Source organism: Rana temporaria, chromosome 3, assembly GCF_905171775.1.
Source record: "Rana temporaria chromosome 3, aRanTem1.1, whole genome shotgun sequence".
Classification (NCBI taxonomy): Eukaryota; Metazoa; Chordata; class Amphibia; order Anura; family Ranidae; genus Rana; species Rana temporaria.
The window spans coordinates 144,796,697-144,817,904 of record NC_053491.1 but is presented as its reverse complement, the minus strand read 5'-3'; the positions used below and the strand labels follow the sequence as shown (position 1 = coordinate 144,817,904).

General features: G+C 42.1%; 1 protein-coding gene across 1 annotated transcript in view; it reads right to left on the bottom strand.

Moving 5' to 3' along the window:
* Positions 1-359: 359 nt before the first annotated feature.
* Positions 360-21,208, bottom strand: part of ABCD2 (ATP binding cassette subfamily D member 2) — a 61,117-nt gene continuing 40,268 nt past the window's right edge. The window contains exons 7-10 of the mRNA XM_040343615.1: positions 18,152-18,297; positions 13,674-13,758; positions 11,236-11,361; positions 360-710 (exon numbers count right to left, since the gene is read on the bottom strand). Of these exons, the coding sequence (XP_040199549.1) occupies positions 500-710; positions 11,236-11,361; positions 13,674-13,758; positions 18,152-18,297 (568 nt within the window). The 3' untranslated portion in view covers positions 360-499. The remainder of the gene's footprint in view (positions 711-11,235; positions 11,362-13,673; positions 13,759-18,151; positions 18,298-21,208) is intronic.

Sequence of the window (21,208 nt, the reverse complement as noted above, 5' to 3'; positions counted from 1 at the left end):
ACCAATCAAATTGTATTCTATCTATGACTAGCTTTATCCACCTGACCTGACTTTTACCTGTTCCTCAATGATCCTTGTTATTTGTCTGCCCTGACCTTTGCCAGTTTTTACAATGGTCTTGCCTGCTGATTTTATATCATGCCTTGTTTCTGCCTAATGTTAGCTGGTGCCACTCTAAGTATAACGTGTATGGTTGCATATCTGCCTTTAGACATCTGTTTATAGGAAACATAGCACCCCTTCCCCCCATGTTTTATTCGCTGCTGATACTATATACTATTCATTATTGAAAAGCAGAATTCATTCCTTATTTCATTTCTAGTTGTTGAAGTTAATGTATAGCAGGTTTCCAGAAAAGGGATGTGAACTTATTTACTTAATTTATTTTCTTTTTCAACCCAGTTCCAGATAAGCAGTCCATGCATAGTATACATTCATAAATTATTAATCATAATCTTTCATCTGGGTAAACCATTGGAAAAATACAGAGAATTATTTGTTAGTCATTTTCGGGGTTGGTTTTAAGCACTGAGTCTTCCCCCAAGATTTTACACAGTTCATTCAGCCTCAGCTGCATTTTGGGTATCCCTGCAAGCTGAGACTCAAGTCTTTGTTTTTCTTCACTTAGTGATAAACGTGTAGCTGTATCTAGCTGTTCGAAGCGCCATCCTCCTTCTCCATCAAACTGCAACAAATGGGTGTGATATTTCCTGTGGAGACATAATTTAAAGTGTCATAAAACCCAGACTATGACAACTTTCATTACATGCCATGCAACAGAATGTGCATACTCACAAAGCAACTAAACCATTCGTTTTGAGTGAAATATACCTGGTGGTTCCTGCCTTCAGCTGCCCCTCCCATCTTTTCTGTGTCCCCACTGCAGATTGAGAGTGTGTAGACCAGCTGTTGTCCTCTTTGGAGCATGCTCATATTTCAGTCCCTTCTAAGCCCATGAGTATAGAATCGCATGTGTGACACAATCGCATCTCTCGTCGGGGATCTCACCGCTACGGCCAATATTAGGGAACCCCTCTTTTGAGCCGGGCATGCGGGACGCAAGGTTCTCCACCTTAAGAGACGCTGGCCTATTTCAGGCCTCTCACTTCAGTGTGGCGGGCCGGTGGAGAACACCGATGGAACTCACGGACCCGATGGGTCAATTTCAGCTGGATTTCCTGCGAGCGCAAAAACTAAGCCATTTTCTGAATACGATGACCCCCCCCGCCCGGCCTGACCACCCTCTCTCAACTTTTGAAGAGATATGTTCGGAATCGGGCACGCTGCCGCATGCCCTGTCCCTTATCCACACTATGTTGGTCACGCCGGCGGAGGATTACAGAATTCCAAGTCTGGCTAAGTGGGAGCGAGATATGCAATGTACATTTTCGTCCGGGCAGGCACAACACATCCTTACGTTTACACATAAATCGTCAATCTGCACCAAGGTACAAGACCCCAGCCCTTCTGAATAAGATTTTCCCGACAACGTCGGATCTCTGTTGGCGATGCCAGACAGACAAGGGCACATTGCTGCATGTCTTTTGGACATGCCCGACCCTACGACCATACTGGGAAGAAGTGCGAAAAATCTCGCAAAAATTTACTGACCGGGTGATACCCGACGACCCGGCATACTTCCTGCTGCACGCAAACAACGTACCTATGCGTGTATATAAGAAATCAGTTATCCGCCACCTTCTTGACGCAGCCAAGGCATGCATTCCACTGTGTTGGAAGTCTCCCCATCCCCCGACGGTCGCTATGTGGCTGCGGAGAGTGGATGACATCAGCAGTCTAGAAGACCTGATCCTTACGAGCCAAAACAGAAGCGAAGCATATTCTAAGACGTGGCAGCTCTGGAATATGTTCAAGTACTCGGATGAGGGACAAGCACTTAGAGGAGCGCATTAGAAAACTCAGATGGGTCGTGCAAGCTCGATTACATTTATCTAGCTGGACGGCCCTCGGTACTAATAGACCACTTCGGGCGAAACGTAAGTTCATGTCCGCGGATCCTTCCCAAACCCCCCCCTCTACCCCCCCCCCATAACTGTTCTTTTCTCTCTGCCCCCACTCCAACCGGGCTCTACCCGGCACCTCTCTGGCCTTCTCTTAGGCTACCTCCTCTAACCTTTTCTTCCTCACTAGACCTTATTCTTTAAAAAAAGTGGCAGGTGGCGGTCCCGTGGGACCATGGCGAACAGACTGCGCGCTGTGTAAGTTGGGCAGCTGATTACTTGGTTGGAACAAATGGGTAAAATATGTATGATGTCAACTGCATTACAATAGATGAGATGAATTCCCACCCCTGCCTGTACTGTATTTCTTTGTACTCTACCTTGCCCATACAATTGTGGTTGTACTGTATATGTTGCCGCTGTGGTTCCTGCGGACCTGTTTCCTGTTCTTAATAAATAAACAATTTTGAAAAAAAAAAAGAATCGCATGTGTGGATGAATACACAGTGCTAAATGATCCCTCCCTCCTCCATGTCCTCCTATTGCTAAACACTATGGGGGAGGGATATAGTATGTTGATTGAATATATTCACTAATGCCTCGTTTCCACTGAGCGGATCGGTTCGGTACGGTTCGGTTCGGTACGCTATTTTGGGTGTTTCCACTACGAAAGTGTGCCATTAAACCGTACCGTACCGGACCATTCTGGGTCCTGCTTCAGATGTGGGGCCATAGGAAATGGAACGGTTCCATTAGGGGAGGAGATGCAATACATTCCACTGATTGGTGGACGTGCTAGGCATTTTTTCTAAATCCTGAATGGTCCCCGACGGTCCGATTTGCAGTGGAAACGCTCACGAGAATAGACCGGTCCATTCTAAACCGCTCCATTCTTACTGACCCGAACCGTTCCGTGCAGTGGAAACAAGGCATTTGAGACTCACAAAAAAAGCTTAGTTTTAATATAAATCTGTTTTAAATATATCTAATGTACTTGCTAATAGCTGTAAAGTAAAACAAAAAAAGAGTCTTGGATGCAGATGCCATCTGAACAAAATGAAAGCTAGTATCAATAAACTTTGACTCCGCCTACACCATATTAATGGACAAATAATACACATCTGATGTTCAAAAAAAATTATGGGGAGCTGTAAAACAGTTTTTTGATATTTACATGTTAATCAGCACCAATCAGGGCTAGCCATACAGACTCACACTGTAAAGAGCATACGTACATCATCAGAGTAATAGAAACCCCTCCCAATGATTTTTCCCTGCAGATGCCAAAACACAGGGAAAGATTATGTGACCACACAACAGCACTGCAGGAATAAGGGGCCAGATTCACAACCAGCGGGCGCAACTTAACTTTTCCAAATTAAGTTACACCGCCGCAAATTTTCTGCCTAAGTGCCCGATCCACAAAGCACTTACCTGGAAATTTGCAGCGGTGTAACTTAAATCCGTCCGGCGCAAGGCGGGCCCAATCGAATGGGGCGAGTCCCATTTAAATTAGGCGCGCTCCCGCGCCGGACGTACTGCGCATGCTCCGTCGGGTAAATTACCCGATGTGCATTGCGCTAACTGACGTCGCACCAACGTCATTTGTTCAGACGTTAACGTAAATGGCGTCCAGCGCCATTCACGGACGTCTTAAGCAAACGACGTTGATGTTTAAATTTAGACGCGGGAACGACGGCCATACTTACCATGGCTTAAGAGAACTAGGGCTCAGCCCTAGTTTTATGCGGCGTAACTCGACGGAAACAACGTAGATTTAGATCGACGGGCCGTTCAGGGATCGCCGTAAGTCTTCATTTGCATATTCTACGCCGGCCGCAATGGCCTCGCCACCTAGCGGCCGGCCTAGAATTGCATCCTTAAGATCCGACAGTGTAATTCAATTACACCTGTCGGATCTTAGGGCTAGCTATGCGTAACTGATTCTATGAATCAGTCGCATAGTTAGAAACAGAGATACAACGGCGTATGAGTAGATACGCCGTCGTATCTCGTTTGTGAATCTGGCCCTTGGTACTTATTAAAAGAGGATTAAAAAAAAGGAAATACAGTGGCATGATATACCGTATATGATTTATGTGAATGAATTGTGGCAATTAACACTTCTCTGTTTAGTATGTCTTTAACCGCCCCCCCCTCCCAGTAAGAAACACAAATCAGGGCACACTTAACCCCTACAGCGTCACCTACAGGTTAACACCTTTACTACCAGTGTCATTTTTACAGTAAACAGTGCATTTTTATAGCACTGTTCGCTGTATAATTGACAATGGTTCCGAAGTAGTGTCAAAAGTGTCCGATGTGCCTGCCATAATGTGGCATGTCACGATAAAAATTGCTGATCGCTGCCATTACGAGTAAAAAAATTAAATATTAATAAAAATGCAATAAAACTATCCCCTATTTGGTAGACGCTATAACTTTTGTGCAAACCAATCAATAAATGCTTATTGCGATTTTTTTTTACCAAAAATATGTAGAAGAATACGTATCGGCCTAAACTGAGGAAAAAAAAAATGTTTAGATCTTTTTTGGGGGTATTTATTATAGCAAAAAGTAAAAAAATATTGCACTTTTTTCAAAATTGTTGCTCTATTTTTGTTTATAGTGCAAAAACTAAAAACCGCAGAGGTGATCAAATACCACCAAAAGAAAGCTCTATTTGTGGGAAAAAAAGGAAGCCAATTTTGTTTGGGAGCCACGTCGCACGACCACGCAATTGTCAGTTAAAACGACGCAGTGCCGAAACGCAAAAAGTGGCCAAGTCTTTAAGCTGCATAATGGTCCTGGGCTAATGGTTTTTGGGCTTAAGTGGTTAAAGCGGGGGTTCACCCAAAAAAATTTTTTAACATTAAATTGAGGCTAATTACTGGAGGCAGAATCGGGTGTTTTTTTTTAAAATCAATGCAGTACTTACCGTTTTAGAGATAGATGTTCTCCGCCGCATCTGGGTATGGTCTTCGGGACTGGGAGTTCCTATTTTATCGACAGCCTTCCGACGGTCGCATAAAGCGCGTCACGAGTTGCCGAATGTCGGTGCGGCTCTATACGGCGCCTGCGCACCGACGTTCGGCTACTTTCGGAAACTGGTGACGCGTTGTATGCGACGGTCGGAAGGCTGTCAATCAAATAGGAACACCCAGTCCCGCAGCCCATACCCGGAAGCGGCGGAGAACATGTATCTCTAAAACGGTAAGTACTGCATTGATTTTAAACAAAACACCCGATTCTGCCTCCAGTAATTAGCCTCAATCTAATGTTAAAAATGTATTTTTAGGGTGAACCTCCACTTTAAAGACAATTTTAGAGGAATATTGTGCAATGTGCTGGGTGTTCCTGCACCTTTAAGGAGGGTTAGGCTCCCTCCAGTCAGGCTGGGGTCACACTACGGTTTTCCCGTCTGTCAGCCGCATACGATTTATATGAAAAACCGTATGCGGCTGAAACGGACGGGAACATATGGAACCGCACATATGTGCGTTTTCCATTGACGTTAATGTTAAAGGAAAACGTATGCGTTTGCCATACTGTTTTAAAAACGGCCGCAAAACCGTGGTTGAACACGGTTTTGCGTACGTTTAAAAAACGTTTTGCCAGCAAATCGTACGCACCCGGATGCATCTGAGTGCATACGATTTGCAATGCATTGTCTATCTATACGTTTTACCGTCCGGGCCCGTACGTTTTCAATACTGAAATCGTATGCGGCTGACGGACGGGAAAACCGTAGTGTGAACCCAGCCTCATCTGCACTTCATCTATCCATCAGAATACATGTGCTCCTACTGTGGAGACTCTTCAAATTTAGAGTTAAGGTCTGCAGGCGGGGCTTGGCGGGACCTGTAGCTTACGCATGTATTTGCAAATGTGTGCAACTAAACCCCTGTTTTTAACGCATACTGTTAGACAGGTTAATTTGGTTGGTCGCAGGCTGGTTGGTAAGTTGAGCTTGGAAATTCTTTGTTTTTTTTTTACATGTGTTTGCCCTTTCAGTGTTCCTTTGGTAAACCTCTTCATGGAGTGCACTGGCATTTCTCTAAAACTCAATTACGAGTTTAAAAAAATACTTACCCAGATGTTCCACTTTATATATTAGAAGTATTAAAGTAGAAGAAAATGTTCCTTTAATTAGTGTGGCAGTCTTTGACTGTTACTGATATTTATAATAGTGACATTAAGAGCTACTATAACTACTATGTTAATATGATCTACATAGATTAAATATGACCTGTCCTCACCACATAAACCACATTAGTGTACTGAAATCATTAGATAAGCATGTGTCAAGCTGATTTTTGTTTAAAAATAGAAGTGAACTTTCCCTTCTCTGCTCTGTCTAAAGTAAAACTACAGGGTCAGCTTTCTTTTTACACTAATATAGAGCTAGTCCTAGCCGACATCCTATTATTAAACAGTGTAGTCTATTATTGAAGTCTATTATTGAACAAGAAACTAAAGAAGAAAAAACAAAGAAGAAACCAAGAAAAAAAAAAGGAAATGTCAGATTATGATATAATAATCAACAGTTTTTTTTACTATAAGTAGCACCCTCCTAATATAGGTGCTAGGACGTAAATAGTTTGTATAGTGTAATTTTCTCTTCCACCTAATGGTGGGGCTAGAGGAAAATCTATCCTAAGAATGCTGTTTAACCACTTGTCGACCGGCTCACGCCGATATACGTCGGAAAAGTGGCACGGGTGCGCAAAATCATGTACCCATACGTCGGCCCTTTAAGAGCCGCCAGCACGCGCCCTGTCGCTCAGCGGGGGACCCGATGCCTGTGGCCGGTGGGCGTGATCGCCGCTGGCAACGGGGATTTGTGTGTGTAAACGAGCCAAAACTGTACAGACGACAGAGTTTCTCGGCAGAATCCGGGTTTTGACCAAGTTTCTCGGTGAATTCTGCCGAGAAACTCTGTCGTGTGTACGGGGCCTGACAGTTTTTGCCTGCCAACTGGCAAGCTCTCACACACCGTAAAATGGGTGTCACTGTGTGAAATTTGCCAGTTGACAGACCTCAGTAATGGCAATTTTCAGATTACACACTTAAGGACCAGGCCTATTTTTCAAACTTGTTGTTTACAAATTAAAATCTTTTCTTTTTTTTTTGCTAGAAAATTACTTAGAACCCCCAAACATTATATATATATATATATATATATATATATATATATATATATATATATATATATACACACACTGTATATATATATATATATATATATATAAACACCCTAGAGAATAAAATGTCGGTCATTGCAATACTTTCTGTCACACTGTATTTGCACAGTGGTCTTACAAGCGCACTTTTTTTGGAAATATAATTTTTTTTAATTAAAAAATAAGACAACAGTTAAGTTAGCTCAATTTTTTTTTATATTGTGAAAGATGATGTTCTGCGGAGTAAATTGATACCCAACATGTCATGTACAAACAAGAAGGAAAATGCGCCAAACTAAGTGCAGTAAGTAGGAATTTAATTCAAATCATTTTGTACACAGTAAAATGGTTACTCACAAAACCAGTGATAACACAGGCATGATAGGGAAAACGGCTGGTCCGGTGTCACAGCGTGTCATCAACAGCTACAGGGGTTTCACAACAGGCTGGTCTCATAACCTGGTCCCATGGGAGATGGAGATAGAGGTCCGAGGTATTAGGGAGCCTTTGGGGGACCACAGGGAATCCAGGAGCCGTGGATGCTGTTTCAAAGCGGCGTGCGTTCCAGCGTGGAACGCAACGTACCGCCGTACGACCGGAAGTGACGTAGGGACTCCGGGCAGCCAATGGGATCATTAATTAATCCCATTGGCTGCCCGGAGTCCCTACGTCACTTCTGGTCGTAAGCCGTTTTCCCTATCATGCCTGTGTTATCACTGGTTTTGTGAGTAACCATTTTACTGTGTACAAAATGATTTGAATTAAATTCCTACTTACTGCACTTAGTTTGGCGCATTTTCCTTCTTGTTTGTACATATATTTCAGAGTTCCCTTCTGCTTCAGGATTTTGCTGCCGCTAGTGTGTATTGGACTTTTTATTCATTCATTTTAATGTTATTGACATGGACCTTATGATTCTGTTTTTCTTTCGATTATTGACTGTGCTCTTCTAATCATGCGCCATCTACCTATATGTACCCAACATGCCAAGCTTCAAAATTGCGCCAGCTCGTGGAATGGGGACAAACTTTTACCCTTAAAAATGTAATTAGGCTGCGTTTAAAAAATTCTACAGGTTGCATGTTTTAAGTTACAGAGGAGGTCTAGGGCTAGAATTATTGCTCTCACTCTACCGATCATGGTGATAACTCACATGTGGTTTGAACACCGTTTTCATATGCAGGCGCTACTCAAGTATGCGTTCGCTTATCCACACAAGCTCGTCAGGATGTAAAAAATTGTTTCTTTTTTTTTTCTTATTTATTTTACTTTGTTCTTTAAAAAATGTGCCACTTTTATTCGTATTACAAAGAATGTAAACATCCATTGTAATTGAAAACACGCATGACAGGACCTCTTAAATATGAGATCTGGGGTCAAAAAGACCTCAGATCTCATATTTTTACTAATATGCAATAATAACAATAATAATAATAATAAAAAAAAAAAAAATGTGCCCCTTTAAGAGCTATGAGCCTATTGACACAGACAGCAGGACTCGACCCGACCGCCTGTGTCATTGGATTTGATTGACAGCAGCAGGAGCCAATGGCTATGCTGCTATCAATCTATCCAATCAGAACACGAGACACCGGCCAGAGCTGGTGTGCTTGTTCCCGTCGTGGTAATTACGGGGCTCAGGTAAGTCAAAGGGGGGCTGCTGCATGACAGGAGGTTTTTTCCTTTAAAGCATAGAATGCATTAAGGTGAAAAACCATGAGGGTTTACAACCCCTTTAAGCTTTGAGGGAGAAAAAAAACTATGGCTGATTGGTTTCTTTGCAGAGCTGAACCCGATTTTGCACTCCCCAGTTTTAGTAAATGAACCCCAGTATGTCTCTTCAGCAATAAAAAGATTACCTGAAATTAATTTGTTCTGCTTTCTACTGCCTTTTTAAAGTGTGTGAAGTTTTGTGTAGTGCAGTCTATGGGCCAGATCCACAGCCAGGCGGCGCAACTTAACTTTGCCGATTTAAGTTACACCGCCGCAAATTTCCCAAGTTAGTGCCCGATCCACAAAGCACTTACCTGGAAATTTGCAGCGGTGTAACTTAAATCCGTCCCGCGCAAGGCGTGCCCAATCTAATGGGGCGAGTCCTATTTAACTGCTTGCCGACCAGCCACCGTCATTCTACGGCGGCAGGTCGGCTCTGCTGGGCGAGAGCCCGTAGCTATACGGCGGCTCTTTGAGCCGCCACTAGGGGCGCAGAAACACACAGCTCTCGGTCCTGTCAGCGGGGGAAATGCTGATCTTCTGTTCATACAATGTATGAACAGAGGATCAGTGTTTCCCCTAGTGAGGCCACACCCCCCCCCCACAGTAAGAACACACCCAGGCATACTTAACCCCTTCCCCGCCCCCTAGTGTTAACCCCTTCACTGCCAGTGGCATTTTTATAGTAATCCAATGCATTTTTATAGCACTGATGATAAAAATGCCAATGGTCCCAAAAATGTGTCAAAAGTGTCCGAAGTGTCCGCCATAATGTTGCAGTACCGAAAAAAAAATCGCTGATCGCCGCCATCACTAGTAAAAAAAAATATTAATAAAAATGCCATAAAAATACCCCCTATTTTGTAAACGCTATAACTTTTGCGCAAACCAATCAATTAACGCTTATTGCGGGTTTTTTTTACGGAAAATATATAGAAGAATACGTATCGGCCTAAACTGAGGAAAAAAAATGTTTTTTTATATATTTTTGGGGGATATTTATTATGGCAAAAAGTAAAAAATATTCATTTTTTTCAAAATTGTCGCTATATTTTCGTTTATAGCGCAAACAATAAAAACCGCAGAGGTGATCAAATAGCCACGTCGCACGACCGCGCAATTGTCTGTTAAAGCGACGCAGTCCCGAATCGCAAAAAGGTCTCTGGTCTTTGGGCAGCAATATGGTCCGGGGGGTAAGTGGTTAAATTAGGCGCGCTCCCGCGCCGGACGTACTGCGCATGCTCCGTCGGGTAAATTACCCGACGTGCATTGCGCTAACTGACGTCGCACCGACGTCATTTGCTTAGACGTTAACGTAAATGGCGTCCAGCGCCATTCACGGACGTCTTACGCAAACGACGTTGAGGTTTAAATTTTGACGCGGGAACGACGGCCATACTTACCATGGCTTAGTCAAATAGGACTCAGCCCTAGTTTTACGCGACATAACTCGACGGAAACGACGTAGATTTAGATCGACGGGCCGTTCGGGGATCGCCGTAAGTCTTCATTTGCATATTCTACGCCGGCCGCAATAGCCTCGCCACCTAGCGGCCGGCCTAGAATTGCATCCTTAAGATCCGACAGTGTAATTCAATTACACCTGTCGGATCTTAGGGCTAGCTATGCGTAACTGATTCTAAGAATCAGCCGCATAGTTAGAAACAGAGATACGACGGCGTATCAGTAGATACGCCGTCGTATCTCGTTTGAGGATCTGGCCCTATGTTTTCATTTTTGTGCTCTTTTCAATAAATAAGAACATTAGTTCTGCAATAATACTTGGCCTGCGCCCCATGCATTTGATATAGCAAACATGTCTCTAATTGGCATTAGGCTCAATACAAAATAACTTTTATTTTTCTCTACTTGGGGCACATGTAATCCAGTATAATAATGCTACATTGTCTTGGGGTGGGGATGACCTGCTATTTTCTGGCACAGAATTGGATTGCTGATCACCTGTCACAGAACTAGTGGCTGGCACAGGTGGTATAGAATTGGCATCATGCTGAAAAACACATCTATAGGAAAGTGGTTAAACTTTAAAAAAAAGTTAAAGTATGGGGTGGATTCTGTTTTATTTTATTGTTTTACTTGAGCTTTGATTTTTTTTATTCCAAGGAAATTTAGACTCCTATAACTTGACTCTTCAAACTCTCATGGCACATTGGGAATATCCATGGATCACATATGAACATAATATTAATTATTTATTCTTTTAGGAGAATTATACTTTCTTATTTCTACTGCCACTTCAAAATATTTGTTGGAGAGTTTGGCGTGCACTAATCAACAGAGCTGACCCAAGAATTTTACTAATATGCTTTTTAAATGCGCTATCCAAGTCTTATTTCTGCTGTAAGTGTAATGCTTACCAAAGAGAAGGTCGATGAGTTATGGAAAGGAGGCTTATCCCAGCATCTTTGGCAGCTTGAAATATCTTTCCTTCCACGTCTATGCTCACAGCGCTGGTGCACTCATCTAGCAAAGCATATTGTGGCCTTTTGTTGGAGAAATGAAAACAATAAATAACATGCACAGACATGCCTACTTATATATGGTACATTGATTTTCAGTCATGCCTCCACAAGTAAAACCACTTTGACTTATCAAACCTACTCCTTTATGACATGCTCGGTCTAGGGTCTTGAAAGCCTCTCCCCAGTGATTAGTTACAGGTCTATAATTTAATTCATTTTACTTTTTATTTATATAGTATTTATATGAGAGAGCAATAAACAAAAAAAAATAAAAGCCCACTCGTGCTTTGTAAGCTCAAGGTGCTCATTCATTTTCATATATAAAGGTATAGAGCCCTTGGGATAGGATAAATCTATAAGCAAGCAGAAAATGCCTATACAGTAATTCTCATTCTCATTCGGGCATAATTAACAGAAATATAAGACTTATATCCAATGATTGTGCATTAACTACAACATGCATAGAGGAAGGGGAGGTTTTGGGATTTTAAATGAGATGCGTTTTTAGCAATAATTAAATATATATATGAAAAAATTGTTTCCATGATAACCAGCCTCAAAGTTACCAATCAAAAAAAAAAAAAAAAAAAAATTAACCTGTCTAGCTGTATGCACACAGGTTTAGTTGCACACATTTGCAAATACCTGTGTAAGCTGTAGCCCCCGTCAAGGCACTCTGTGTACTGCCGTCCTAATTCTGACCTTTTTAAAGTCTCCTCCGTGGGAGCACAGGTGTGCTAATCAATGGATAAGGGGCAGGTGACTGGGGGTAACCCAGTCCTCCTTAAGGCCTCGTACACACGATAAGTTAACCAGAGGACAACGGTCTGATGGATCGTTTTCATCGGTCAAAACCGATCCTGTGTGGGCCCCATAGGTTATTTATCCATAGGTTAAAAAAAAGCCAGCTTGCTTTAAATTTAACCAAAGGATTCCTAACTGATAGGTCAAAACCGATCGTTAGTAGGCACAACCATCGGTTAAAAATCCACACATGCTCAGAATCAAGTCGACGCATGCTTGGAAGCATTGAACTTAGTTTTTTTCAGCATGTTGTTGTGTTTTACGTCGCCACGTTCTGACATGATCGTTTTTTTAACCGATGGTGTGTAGGCGCGACAGACCATCAGTCAGCTTCATCGGTTAACCTATGACAACGGACCGTTCTCATCGGATGGACTGATCGTGTGTACGAGGCTTAAAGGGGCAGGAGCACACCAAACAACCAGCGCATAGAAGCAAAGGTGCTGGTGTACTACCTGACACGCCCCCACCCATGGCTGGTTTAACAATAAAGAGCACCGGAAAAACGCATGTGTATAACTTTGAGCCTGGTTATTATGGAAACAATTTTTTCATATATATATTTAATTATTGCTAAAAACGCATTTCATTTAAAGTCCCAAAACCTCCCCTTTCTCTATCCATTAATAGGGATTGAGGCCTATGTTTGCTGATCATATGCCTCATGTAAAGTCCCAACCTTATTTCTTTTTTAACTACAACATGCAAGACCCAAACGAATTTGCTGTGCACTGTTTACAAAATGTTATGTCTCCGCCTCCCATTTGGCACCATGGCCTTCCTATAAAATAACACTGGGTATATCTAATGTCAATTTGGGCATTTAGAAGAGAAGAAACATTTTTCACCGTTGCCACTATAAAAATAGGTGTAAAGGCTTCCATTTCACTTTCTTTTCCTCTAACAATATAGAACCACCTGGACCCAATGCCCAAGGTAATATTTGTTCACCTAAGCAAAAGTTTACCATGATCTTCTTTCTCCTCCCAATGAACACATCATGATAGCATTGCCTTTTCTTGCTAGTGTGAGAAAAAAAAAGTTTTTTTCCTTGGAGGCTACATTAGGGCAGTAGCACATCCACATAACCTGACTCTTCACATATATAGGTATATACCCCATATGCCAAAATATAAGAACACACCTATGCAGAGTCTCTATCTCTACAGTTACGTCTCTGTCTATATCTAAAATTATTTTATATTCTCTCTATGCAGTGATAGATTTTCTTTTGGTTAAAGCAAAATAAAGCTTACATTATTACAAAGTTCTGTTAGCATTACCAGTTCCAGCCTAGATAAGTGTATACTGTTTATTATTTAATCTATCTACAGTATTTCTATAATCCAAAAGCTGCGGGATACTGGTATTAATTATTTGCAGGGCCTGAAGTTATTTTCATCCATTCTCTGCGGTCAGCTGCTAATGGCGTTGAAAATATTGCATTAGGCAATGGAGACTGCAAAACAATGTCTTAGCATTATGTGCAATTCATTTTATATAAAACCATAGAAATACATTATACTTACTTGTGGTAGAACATCCGTGCCATGCCCATCCTTTGCTTCTCACCTCCCGACAAGACATCCTTCCAGTCTAAAACTGCATCCCATCCTGCAATTATAGAAGGAAAATAATCACATTTTATAAGCTAGTAAGTGCATTTTTCATAATGCTCTGTTAGGCTCATTTAATAAAACAATGATGTAAACCAGTGGTCTCCAAACTGAGGCCTGGGGGCTAGATGTGGCTCTGTGCTTGCCTTTATTTGGCCCTTGGCGCACTATTCCTCTTACTGACACCAACAATGGGGGCATATTTTTTACCTCTGACACCAACATTGGGGCACTATTCCTTACACTGATACCTTGATGGGCACCTTTCCACGCACTGATACCAATGATGTGGCACTATTTCCCCCACTGACACCAATGATGGGGCACTTTTCCTCTCACTATCACCACCAAGGGGGGCATAATTACTGCCACTGAAACTAATGATGGGCACTATTTCTCCCACTAACACCAATGATGGGACAATATTGCTCCCACTACCACCACTAACAGGGGTACTTTTCCTCCCACTGACACCAATGATAGGGCACTATTTCTCCCTACAACAGCGATGGGGCACTATTCTTCCCACTGACACCAATATTGGGCACTATTCCTTCCAATGACACCAATGATGGGGCACTATTTCTCCCCACAACAGCGATGGGGCACAATCATTCCCACATACTATTCCTACTAAATATGTGGCATTGTTTACTTCCACTGACACTGACATTTTCTACTCCCATTGGCCACAGTCCTCCCCCTAAAGTCTGAAGGACAATACACTGGCCCTTTGTTTGGAAAGTTTGGAGACTCCCTATGGAAACTAATGCAACATGTCCCCTCCCGCTGCCTATAAGAACGATCAAGCGGCGGAACCGCTGCTATGATCGTTATTATGTTGCACAGAATCGCCGGCAGAAGAGAAGGATATCTGAATGATGCCTCTAGCTGCAGGCATTATTCAGATATCCCCCCACAAAGCCCAGGACGTCATATGACGTCCACCCGGGATGGGAGATCCCCTCTGTGGACGTCATATGACTATGGGCCGGTATTGAAGTGGTTAAAGATCTATGACTTTTTCTATGTACACAAAAGGTCTATTGCTCTCAAATATTGTTCACAAATTTGTCTAAATCTGTGTTAGTGAGCACTTCTCCTTTGCCGAGATAATCCATCTACCTGACAGGTGTGGCATATCCAGATGCTGATTAGACAGCATGATTATTGCACAGGTGTGCCTTAGGCTGGCCACAATAAGGCCCCTTTCAAACTGGGGCGCGAGCGGCGTCGGCGGAAAAGCAGTGCTATAGCCGCGGTGTCTCATTGATTTCAATGGACAGGAGCGGTGGAGGAGCAGTATACACACCGCTCCTTCACTGCTCCAAAGATGTGGCTAGCAGGACTTTTTTTACCGTCCTGCTAGCACACCACTCCAGTGTGAAAGCACTCAGGGCTTTCACACTGGAGACACAACAGCGGCTGTTTCAGTTCGTTTTGCAGGTGCTATTTTTAGCGCAATATCGCCTGCAAAACGACCCAGTGTGAAAGGGGTCTAAAAGGTCACTCTAAAATGTGCAGTTTTACTGTATTGGGGGGTCGTGGGTCCGAAATCCATTCAATATCTGGTGTGACCATCATTTGCCTCACGCAGTGCAGCACATCTCCTTCGCATAGAGTTGATCAGGTTGTTGATTTTGGCCTGTGAAATGTTGGTCTATTCTTCTTCAATGACTGTACGAAGTTGCTGGTTATTGTCAGGAACTGGAACACGCTGTCGTATACGCCAATCCAGAGCATCCCAACCATGCTCAATGGGTGACATGTTCGGTAAGTATGTTGGCCATGCAAGAACTGGGATGTTTTCATCTTCCAATAATTGTTTACAGATCCTTGCAACATGGGGCCGTGCATTATCATGCTGCAACATGAGGTGATGGTCTCATCACAGCTTACTTACAGGTGAACAGTTCCTAAACTATCCACCTATACATATGAAGGCTTTCAAGGGAAAACTACTGCTGAAATATTATTGTCTCCGCTTACTTTGTGTCTTTATTAAATGCTACTCTAATGTTATTAACCAATTAAGGACCGCCTCCTGCACATATACGTCGGCAGAATGGCACGGCTGGGCACATCAACGTATATGTACATTAATCTTTAAGCCCAGCCGTGGGTCGCGGGGGCGCGCCCGTGGGCGCACTCCCATGACCCGGTCTGAAGCTCCGTGACCGCGGGACCAGCGGACCCGATAACCGCTGGAGTCCCGCGATCGGTCCCCGGAGCTGAAGAACGGGGGGAGCCGTGTGTAAACACGGCTTCCCCGTTCTTCACTGTCGCGGTGTCATCGATCGTGTGATCTCTTTTATAGGAATCCACAATCGATGACGTCACACCTACAGCCACACCCCCTACAGTTGTAAACACACATTAGGTGACACATAACCCCTTCAGCGCCCCCTGTGGTTAACTCCCAAACTGCAACTGTCATTTCCACAGTAAACAATGCATTTTAAATGCATTTTTTGCTGTGAAAATGACAATGGTCCCAAAAATGTGTCAAAATTGTCCGAAGTGTCCGCCATAATGTCGCAGTCACGAAAAAAAATCGTTGATCGGCGCCATTAGTAGTTAAAAAATTTCTTTTTATAAAAATGCAATAAAACTACCCCCTATTTTGCACAAACCAACCGATAAATGCTTATTGCAATTTTTTTTACCAAAAGTAGGTAGAATAATACGTATCGGCCTAAACTGAGGAAAAAAATTGTTTTTTTATATATTTTTGGGGGATATTTATTATAGCAAAAAGTAAAAAAAATTTGATTTTTTTTTAAAATTGTCGCTCTATTTTTGTTTATAGCGCAAAAAATAAGGAGGTGATCAAATACCACCAAAAGAAAGCTCTATTTGTGGGAAAAAAAGGACGCCAATTTTGTTTGGGAGCCACGTCGCACGACCGCGCAATTGTCTGTTAAAGCGACGCAGTCCCGAATCGCAAAACCTGGCCTGGTCCTTTAGCTGCATTTTGGTCCGGGTCTTAAGTGGTTAAGGTATATACTTGGCTGACAGAGAAACTGAGCCTGATAAAAATTATAATGTTTACAGGTATATATTTGCTGGATTATGGAATTTACTTGTATGTTCTTTTAATTTTTGAAGAATTCAATAAACATTAATATCTTGCCGCCTCAACCTCTGCAACATCTCCAAAATATGCCCCTTTCTAACCAATGACACAACTAAGCTCTTAAAGCGGAGGTCCAGCTGAGAATTTTTTTTTTTAAGTCAGCAGTTACAAACACAGTAGCTGCTGACTTTTAATAAGCACATTTACCTGTCCAGGGTGCCCGTGATGTCGGTCCTCTCATCCTCACTAAGGGAAACAGGCAGTAAAGCCTTGCGGCTTCACTGCTCATTTTCTACTGCGCATGCACGAGTCACGTAGCGCTTTGTGAATGGACGGCTGTCTCCTGGGACGCAAACAGGTCACAGAAGACAGCGCGGCCCCTATTTCCAGGAGGCGATGCGGGGAGAAGAGAGAAGATCACCACGGAATAGGAAGTGGCAGATTAGGACGATCTGCCTAGCAACAGCCATTTCTGGTAAGTATACATTTTTTTTCCACATTTTTTTTAGCCTTTTTGGCTATTTTTTTTTTTTTTAGGGTGGACCTCCGCTTTAACTCACTCCCTGGTCATCTCTAGCTTTGACTACTGCAACTCCCTTCTTATTGACTTACCACTACATAGTCTATCCCCCTTTCAATCCATTATGAATGCTGCTGCCAGACTCATCCACCTTACCAATCGCTCCGTGTCTGCTACTCCCCTCTGTCAATCCCTCCACTGGCCTCCGCTCACCCAATGAATTAAATTCAAAATACTAACAACTACTTACAAAGTCATCCATAACATAACCCCCAGCTACATCAGTAGCCTAGTCTCAAAATACCAACCTACTTGTTCTCTCTGTTCCTCTCAAGACCTCCTGCTCTCTAACTCCCTCATCACCTCCTCCCATGCTCACCTCCAGGATTTTTCCAAAGCCTCTCCAATCCTATGGAACTCCTTACCCCAATCGGTCTGATTATCTACTACTCTATTAGCTTTTAGATGATCCCTGAAAACCCTCCTCTTCAGAGAAGCCTATCCCTCCCACACCTAACAACTGTATTTTCATTTTCTCCATCAGCTCATCCCCCGCAGCTATTACCTTTTGTATTACTTGACCCTCCCTTCTAGATTGTAAGGTCCAATGAGCAGGTCCCTCTGATACCTCTGTATTGAATTGTATTGTAACTGTACTGTCTGCCCTCTTGTTGTAAAGCGCTGTGCAAATTGTTGGCGCTATATAAATCCGAAATAATAATAATAAAGTTCAATAATTCTTTCAAATGTGAATCTGTGAATGAAATCAGTTTGCCAAAAGTAAATGCCATGTACCTCCTTCTCGTTGCACTATATGGTTAAGATTTACAATGTCAAGAATACGTTCCAGATCTTTATCCCGATATCCTTTTTCATGCATGTCTTCCACTGAGTCAGGATAAATTACTTGATCCCTTAGAGATCCTATTGACATGTACGGCCTGTAAAACAATGCTCTGGTTAAAAAGTTTACTATGATTTGGATGTAAACCATCAATGAAAATGTTAAAGTTACAGAAAGTTACCTGAAATATTTAAAACATTTATTTTTCCACCGTGATCTAGTGCATGCGCAGCGGGAGCCAGATGTGATTTATCAGGAAATCACACCTGGCTTCTAAATCCATCACTGAAATTCATGGTCTGGTAAGTACCTGGTTGTAAAAAAAATCAGCCAACAGTATCTGTAGCTGCTGATTTTGAATTTTTTACAAAATTTAGTGGTTTCTTTTTCAGAAATTTCCAAATAGAATCCAAGTACAATTAAATTATGCCCAAAGTGCCTAACCAACTTTTTTTTTTTTCACATGATATAACAATGTCCTACAAGGCATGCCTACTGATATCAAATGAACATTTATGAAAACCCTATTAATGAACTTCTCTTACTAACTTTTTTTGCTCTTTTAAATATATTATTAAGAACAATTGCGACCGTCAAAAATTGTGTGGGATGCAGAGACTTTCTATATCCTGAAACCCAATGTCTGAATTGCTATATAAATGTCTATAACAGTGTTGACAACGCAATGTGCTGTGCAGTCCCCATGTGATGTCCCCCCCATGTAATGTGCCCTGCTGCCCCCCGGCGTACTATGTTCTGCTGCCATGTAATGTGCCCTGCTGACCCCTGCAAAGCGCTGCATGTGAAGGAAACCACTCTACTACAATAATGTGGTCTGATACACCCCCACATAAAATGTCCTTATTCAAGCAGCAGGCAGGGAGGGGGCGGGCACTGTCACTAGCTGACAGGCAGAAAGGGGAGGGGGAGGAGGACAGAGGAGACAGAGCATGGCTGCGGATGACGGAGGCACATAAACTGACCACGGTGTCACGGCTCAGCAGCCATAATACATTGTGGTCATTTACATAGGGAAGGGTAGAACCAGGCAGGATCAGCCAGGTTTTTTAGGTGTTACAGGGGCACAAATGACACAGCACAAGCACTGTGCTGTATAACATGCTTTAAAGGAGCAGGATCCATTTATTTATTTTTTTAAACCCTGCTTTACAGGATCAAAAGGAAATCCAGAGTGATACTGAGGGTAAACCCAAGGAAAAGTGATACTTGTATACAAGATAATAAAATTGGATTTTATCTGTTTTCAGTAAGGAAACCCGATGGCTGGGTAATACAAGAGCTAAAATTGAAACAAAGAAGAAATCTGCTCATAAAGCAACACATTTTATATTGCATTTGGGGTAATTGGGGTTTAGATAGTTTAGGTTGCTTGAATTAGGCCACAAAGTCAGACCCCTGTAACAACATGAATATTTAATTATGGAGATGCACAGAAAATGGCCCTCTTGGCTATTAAAGTTTATAACATACATTTTTCAGTGTTATTTACTTTTAAAACTGAATTAATTTAGGGCTATATAACATTATATTATGTTCTCTAGTCTAAAAAGGGTGGAGGAGGGCAAATATTGAGTTTTTAAATTAAAGACACGGGCAATATGCATCTTCATCTCTATTACAATGTATAAAGTAAACGGATGGGACTTTAAATTAGGTAAAAACAGTAAGGCTAAAAAATGAGTCAATTGTAAAATGTATATATATTTATTATCCAAACAGTAAAAAATATCATATAAACATACATAGATTACGAACATACAAATGGTGTGTTACCAACCATATTCATAAAGAGAATTCCTAGCATCATAGCGTCCTCCATGATCTAAAATCACTTGAAAGAGAAAATGCTCAATGACATAAAAATGGATGAAAAACTTAAAGGCCTGGATTCAGATACATTATCGTATCTATCGGCGGGCGTAGCGTATCTCATACACTACGCCGCTGTAACTTAGGGCGCAAGTTCCGTATTCAGAAAGAACTTGCGCCTAATTCAAATGTGGATGATGTGGGCGTGTTTTATTTAAATTACTTGTGACCCCACGTAATTGACGTTTCTTTTGAACGGCGCATGCGTCGTCCGTGAACGTTTCCAAGTGCGCATGCTCCAAATTATGCCGCAAACTGTCAATGCTTTCGACGTGAACGTAACTTACGTACAGGCCTAATCGCGAACGACATTCGTTGCTTTATGAGGGGTAACTTTACGCCGGAAAAAGCCTTACGTAAACGACATGAAAAAATGCGCCGGGCGGACGTACGTTTCTGAATCGGCGTATCTACCTAATTTGCATATTCATTGCGTAAATCTACAGAAGCGCCACCTAGTGTCCAGCGTAAATATGCAACTAAGATACGACGGCATAAGAGACTTACGCCGGTCGGATCTTAGGGAAATCTATGCGTAACTGATTCTAAGAATCAGGCGCATAGATACGACCCCGCACACTCAGAGTTACGATGGCGTATCCGGAGATACGCCGTCGTAACTCATATCTGAATCCGGGCCTAGATGTCCGTATGAAACAAGATACATCCTGATATGCCCAACATGTTTCATGGATCAACCACTTCCTCAGGGGTGGGTGCATCCATATCTATAAAAGAATATATAAATAAACCCATTATGGTCTAGTGAATAGCCATATAATGCTAAAAATTATAATATATGGAAGAACGGAATCATCCATTCTTCATATACTCAGATTACAGCGCAGTCTGAAACCTATGAAACTAGAACCTTGTTCTAGTGTGTTCCATATGGACGATTTAAGTTTTTCATCCATTTTGATGTCATTGTACAATCTTCACTTTCAAGTGATTTTAAATCATTGAGGACACTGTCCCACGTAACATAATGTATTGTGCTATGATGCTAGGATTTCTCTTTATGAATATGGTTGGTAACATGCCATTGTATGTTTATACGATATTATTTACTGCTTGGATAATAAATATATATACATTTACAATTGACTCATTTTTTT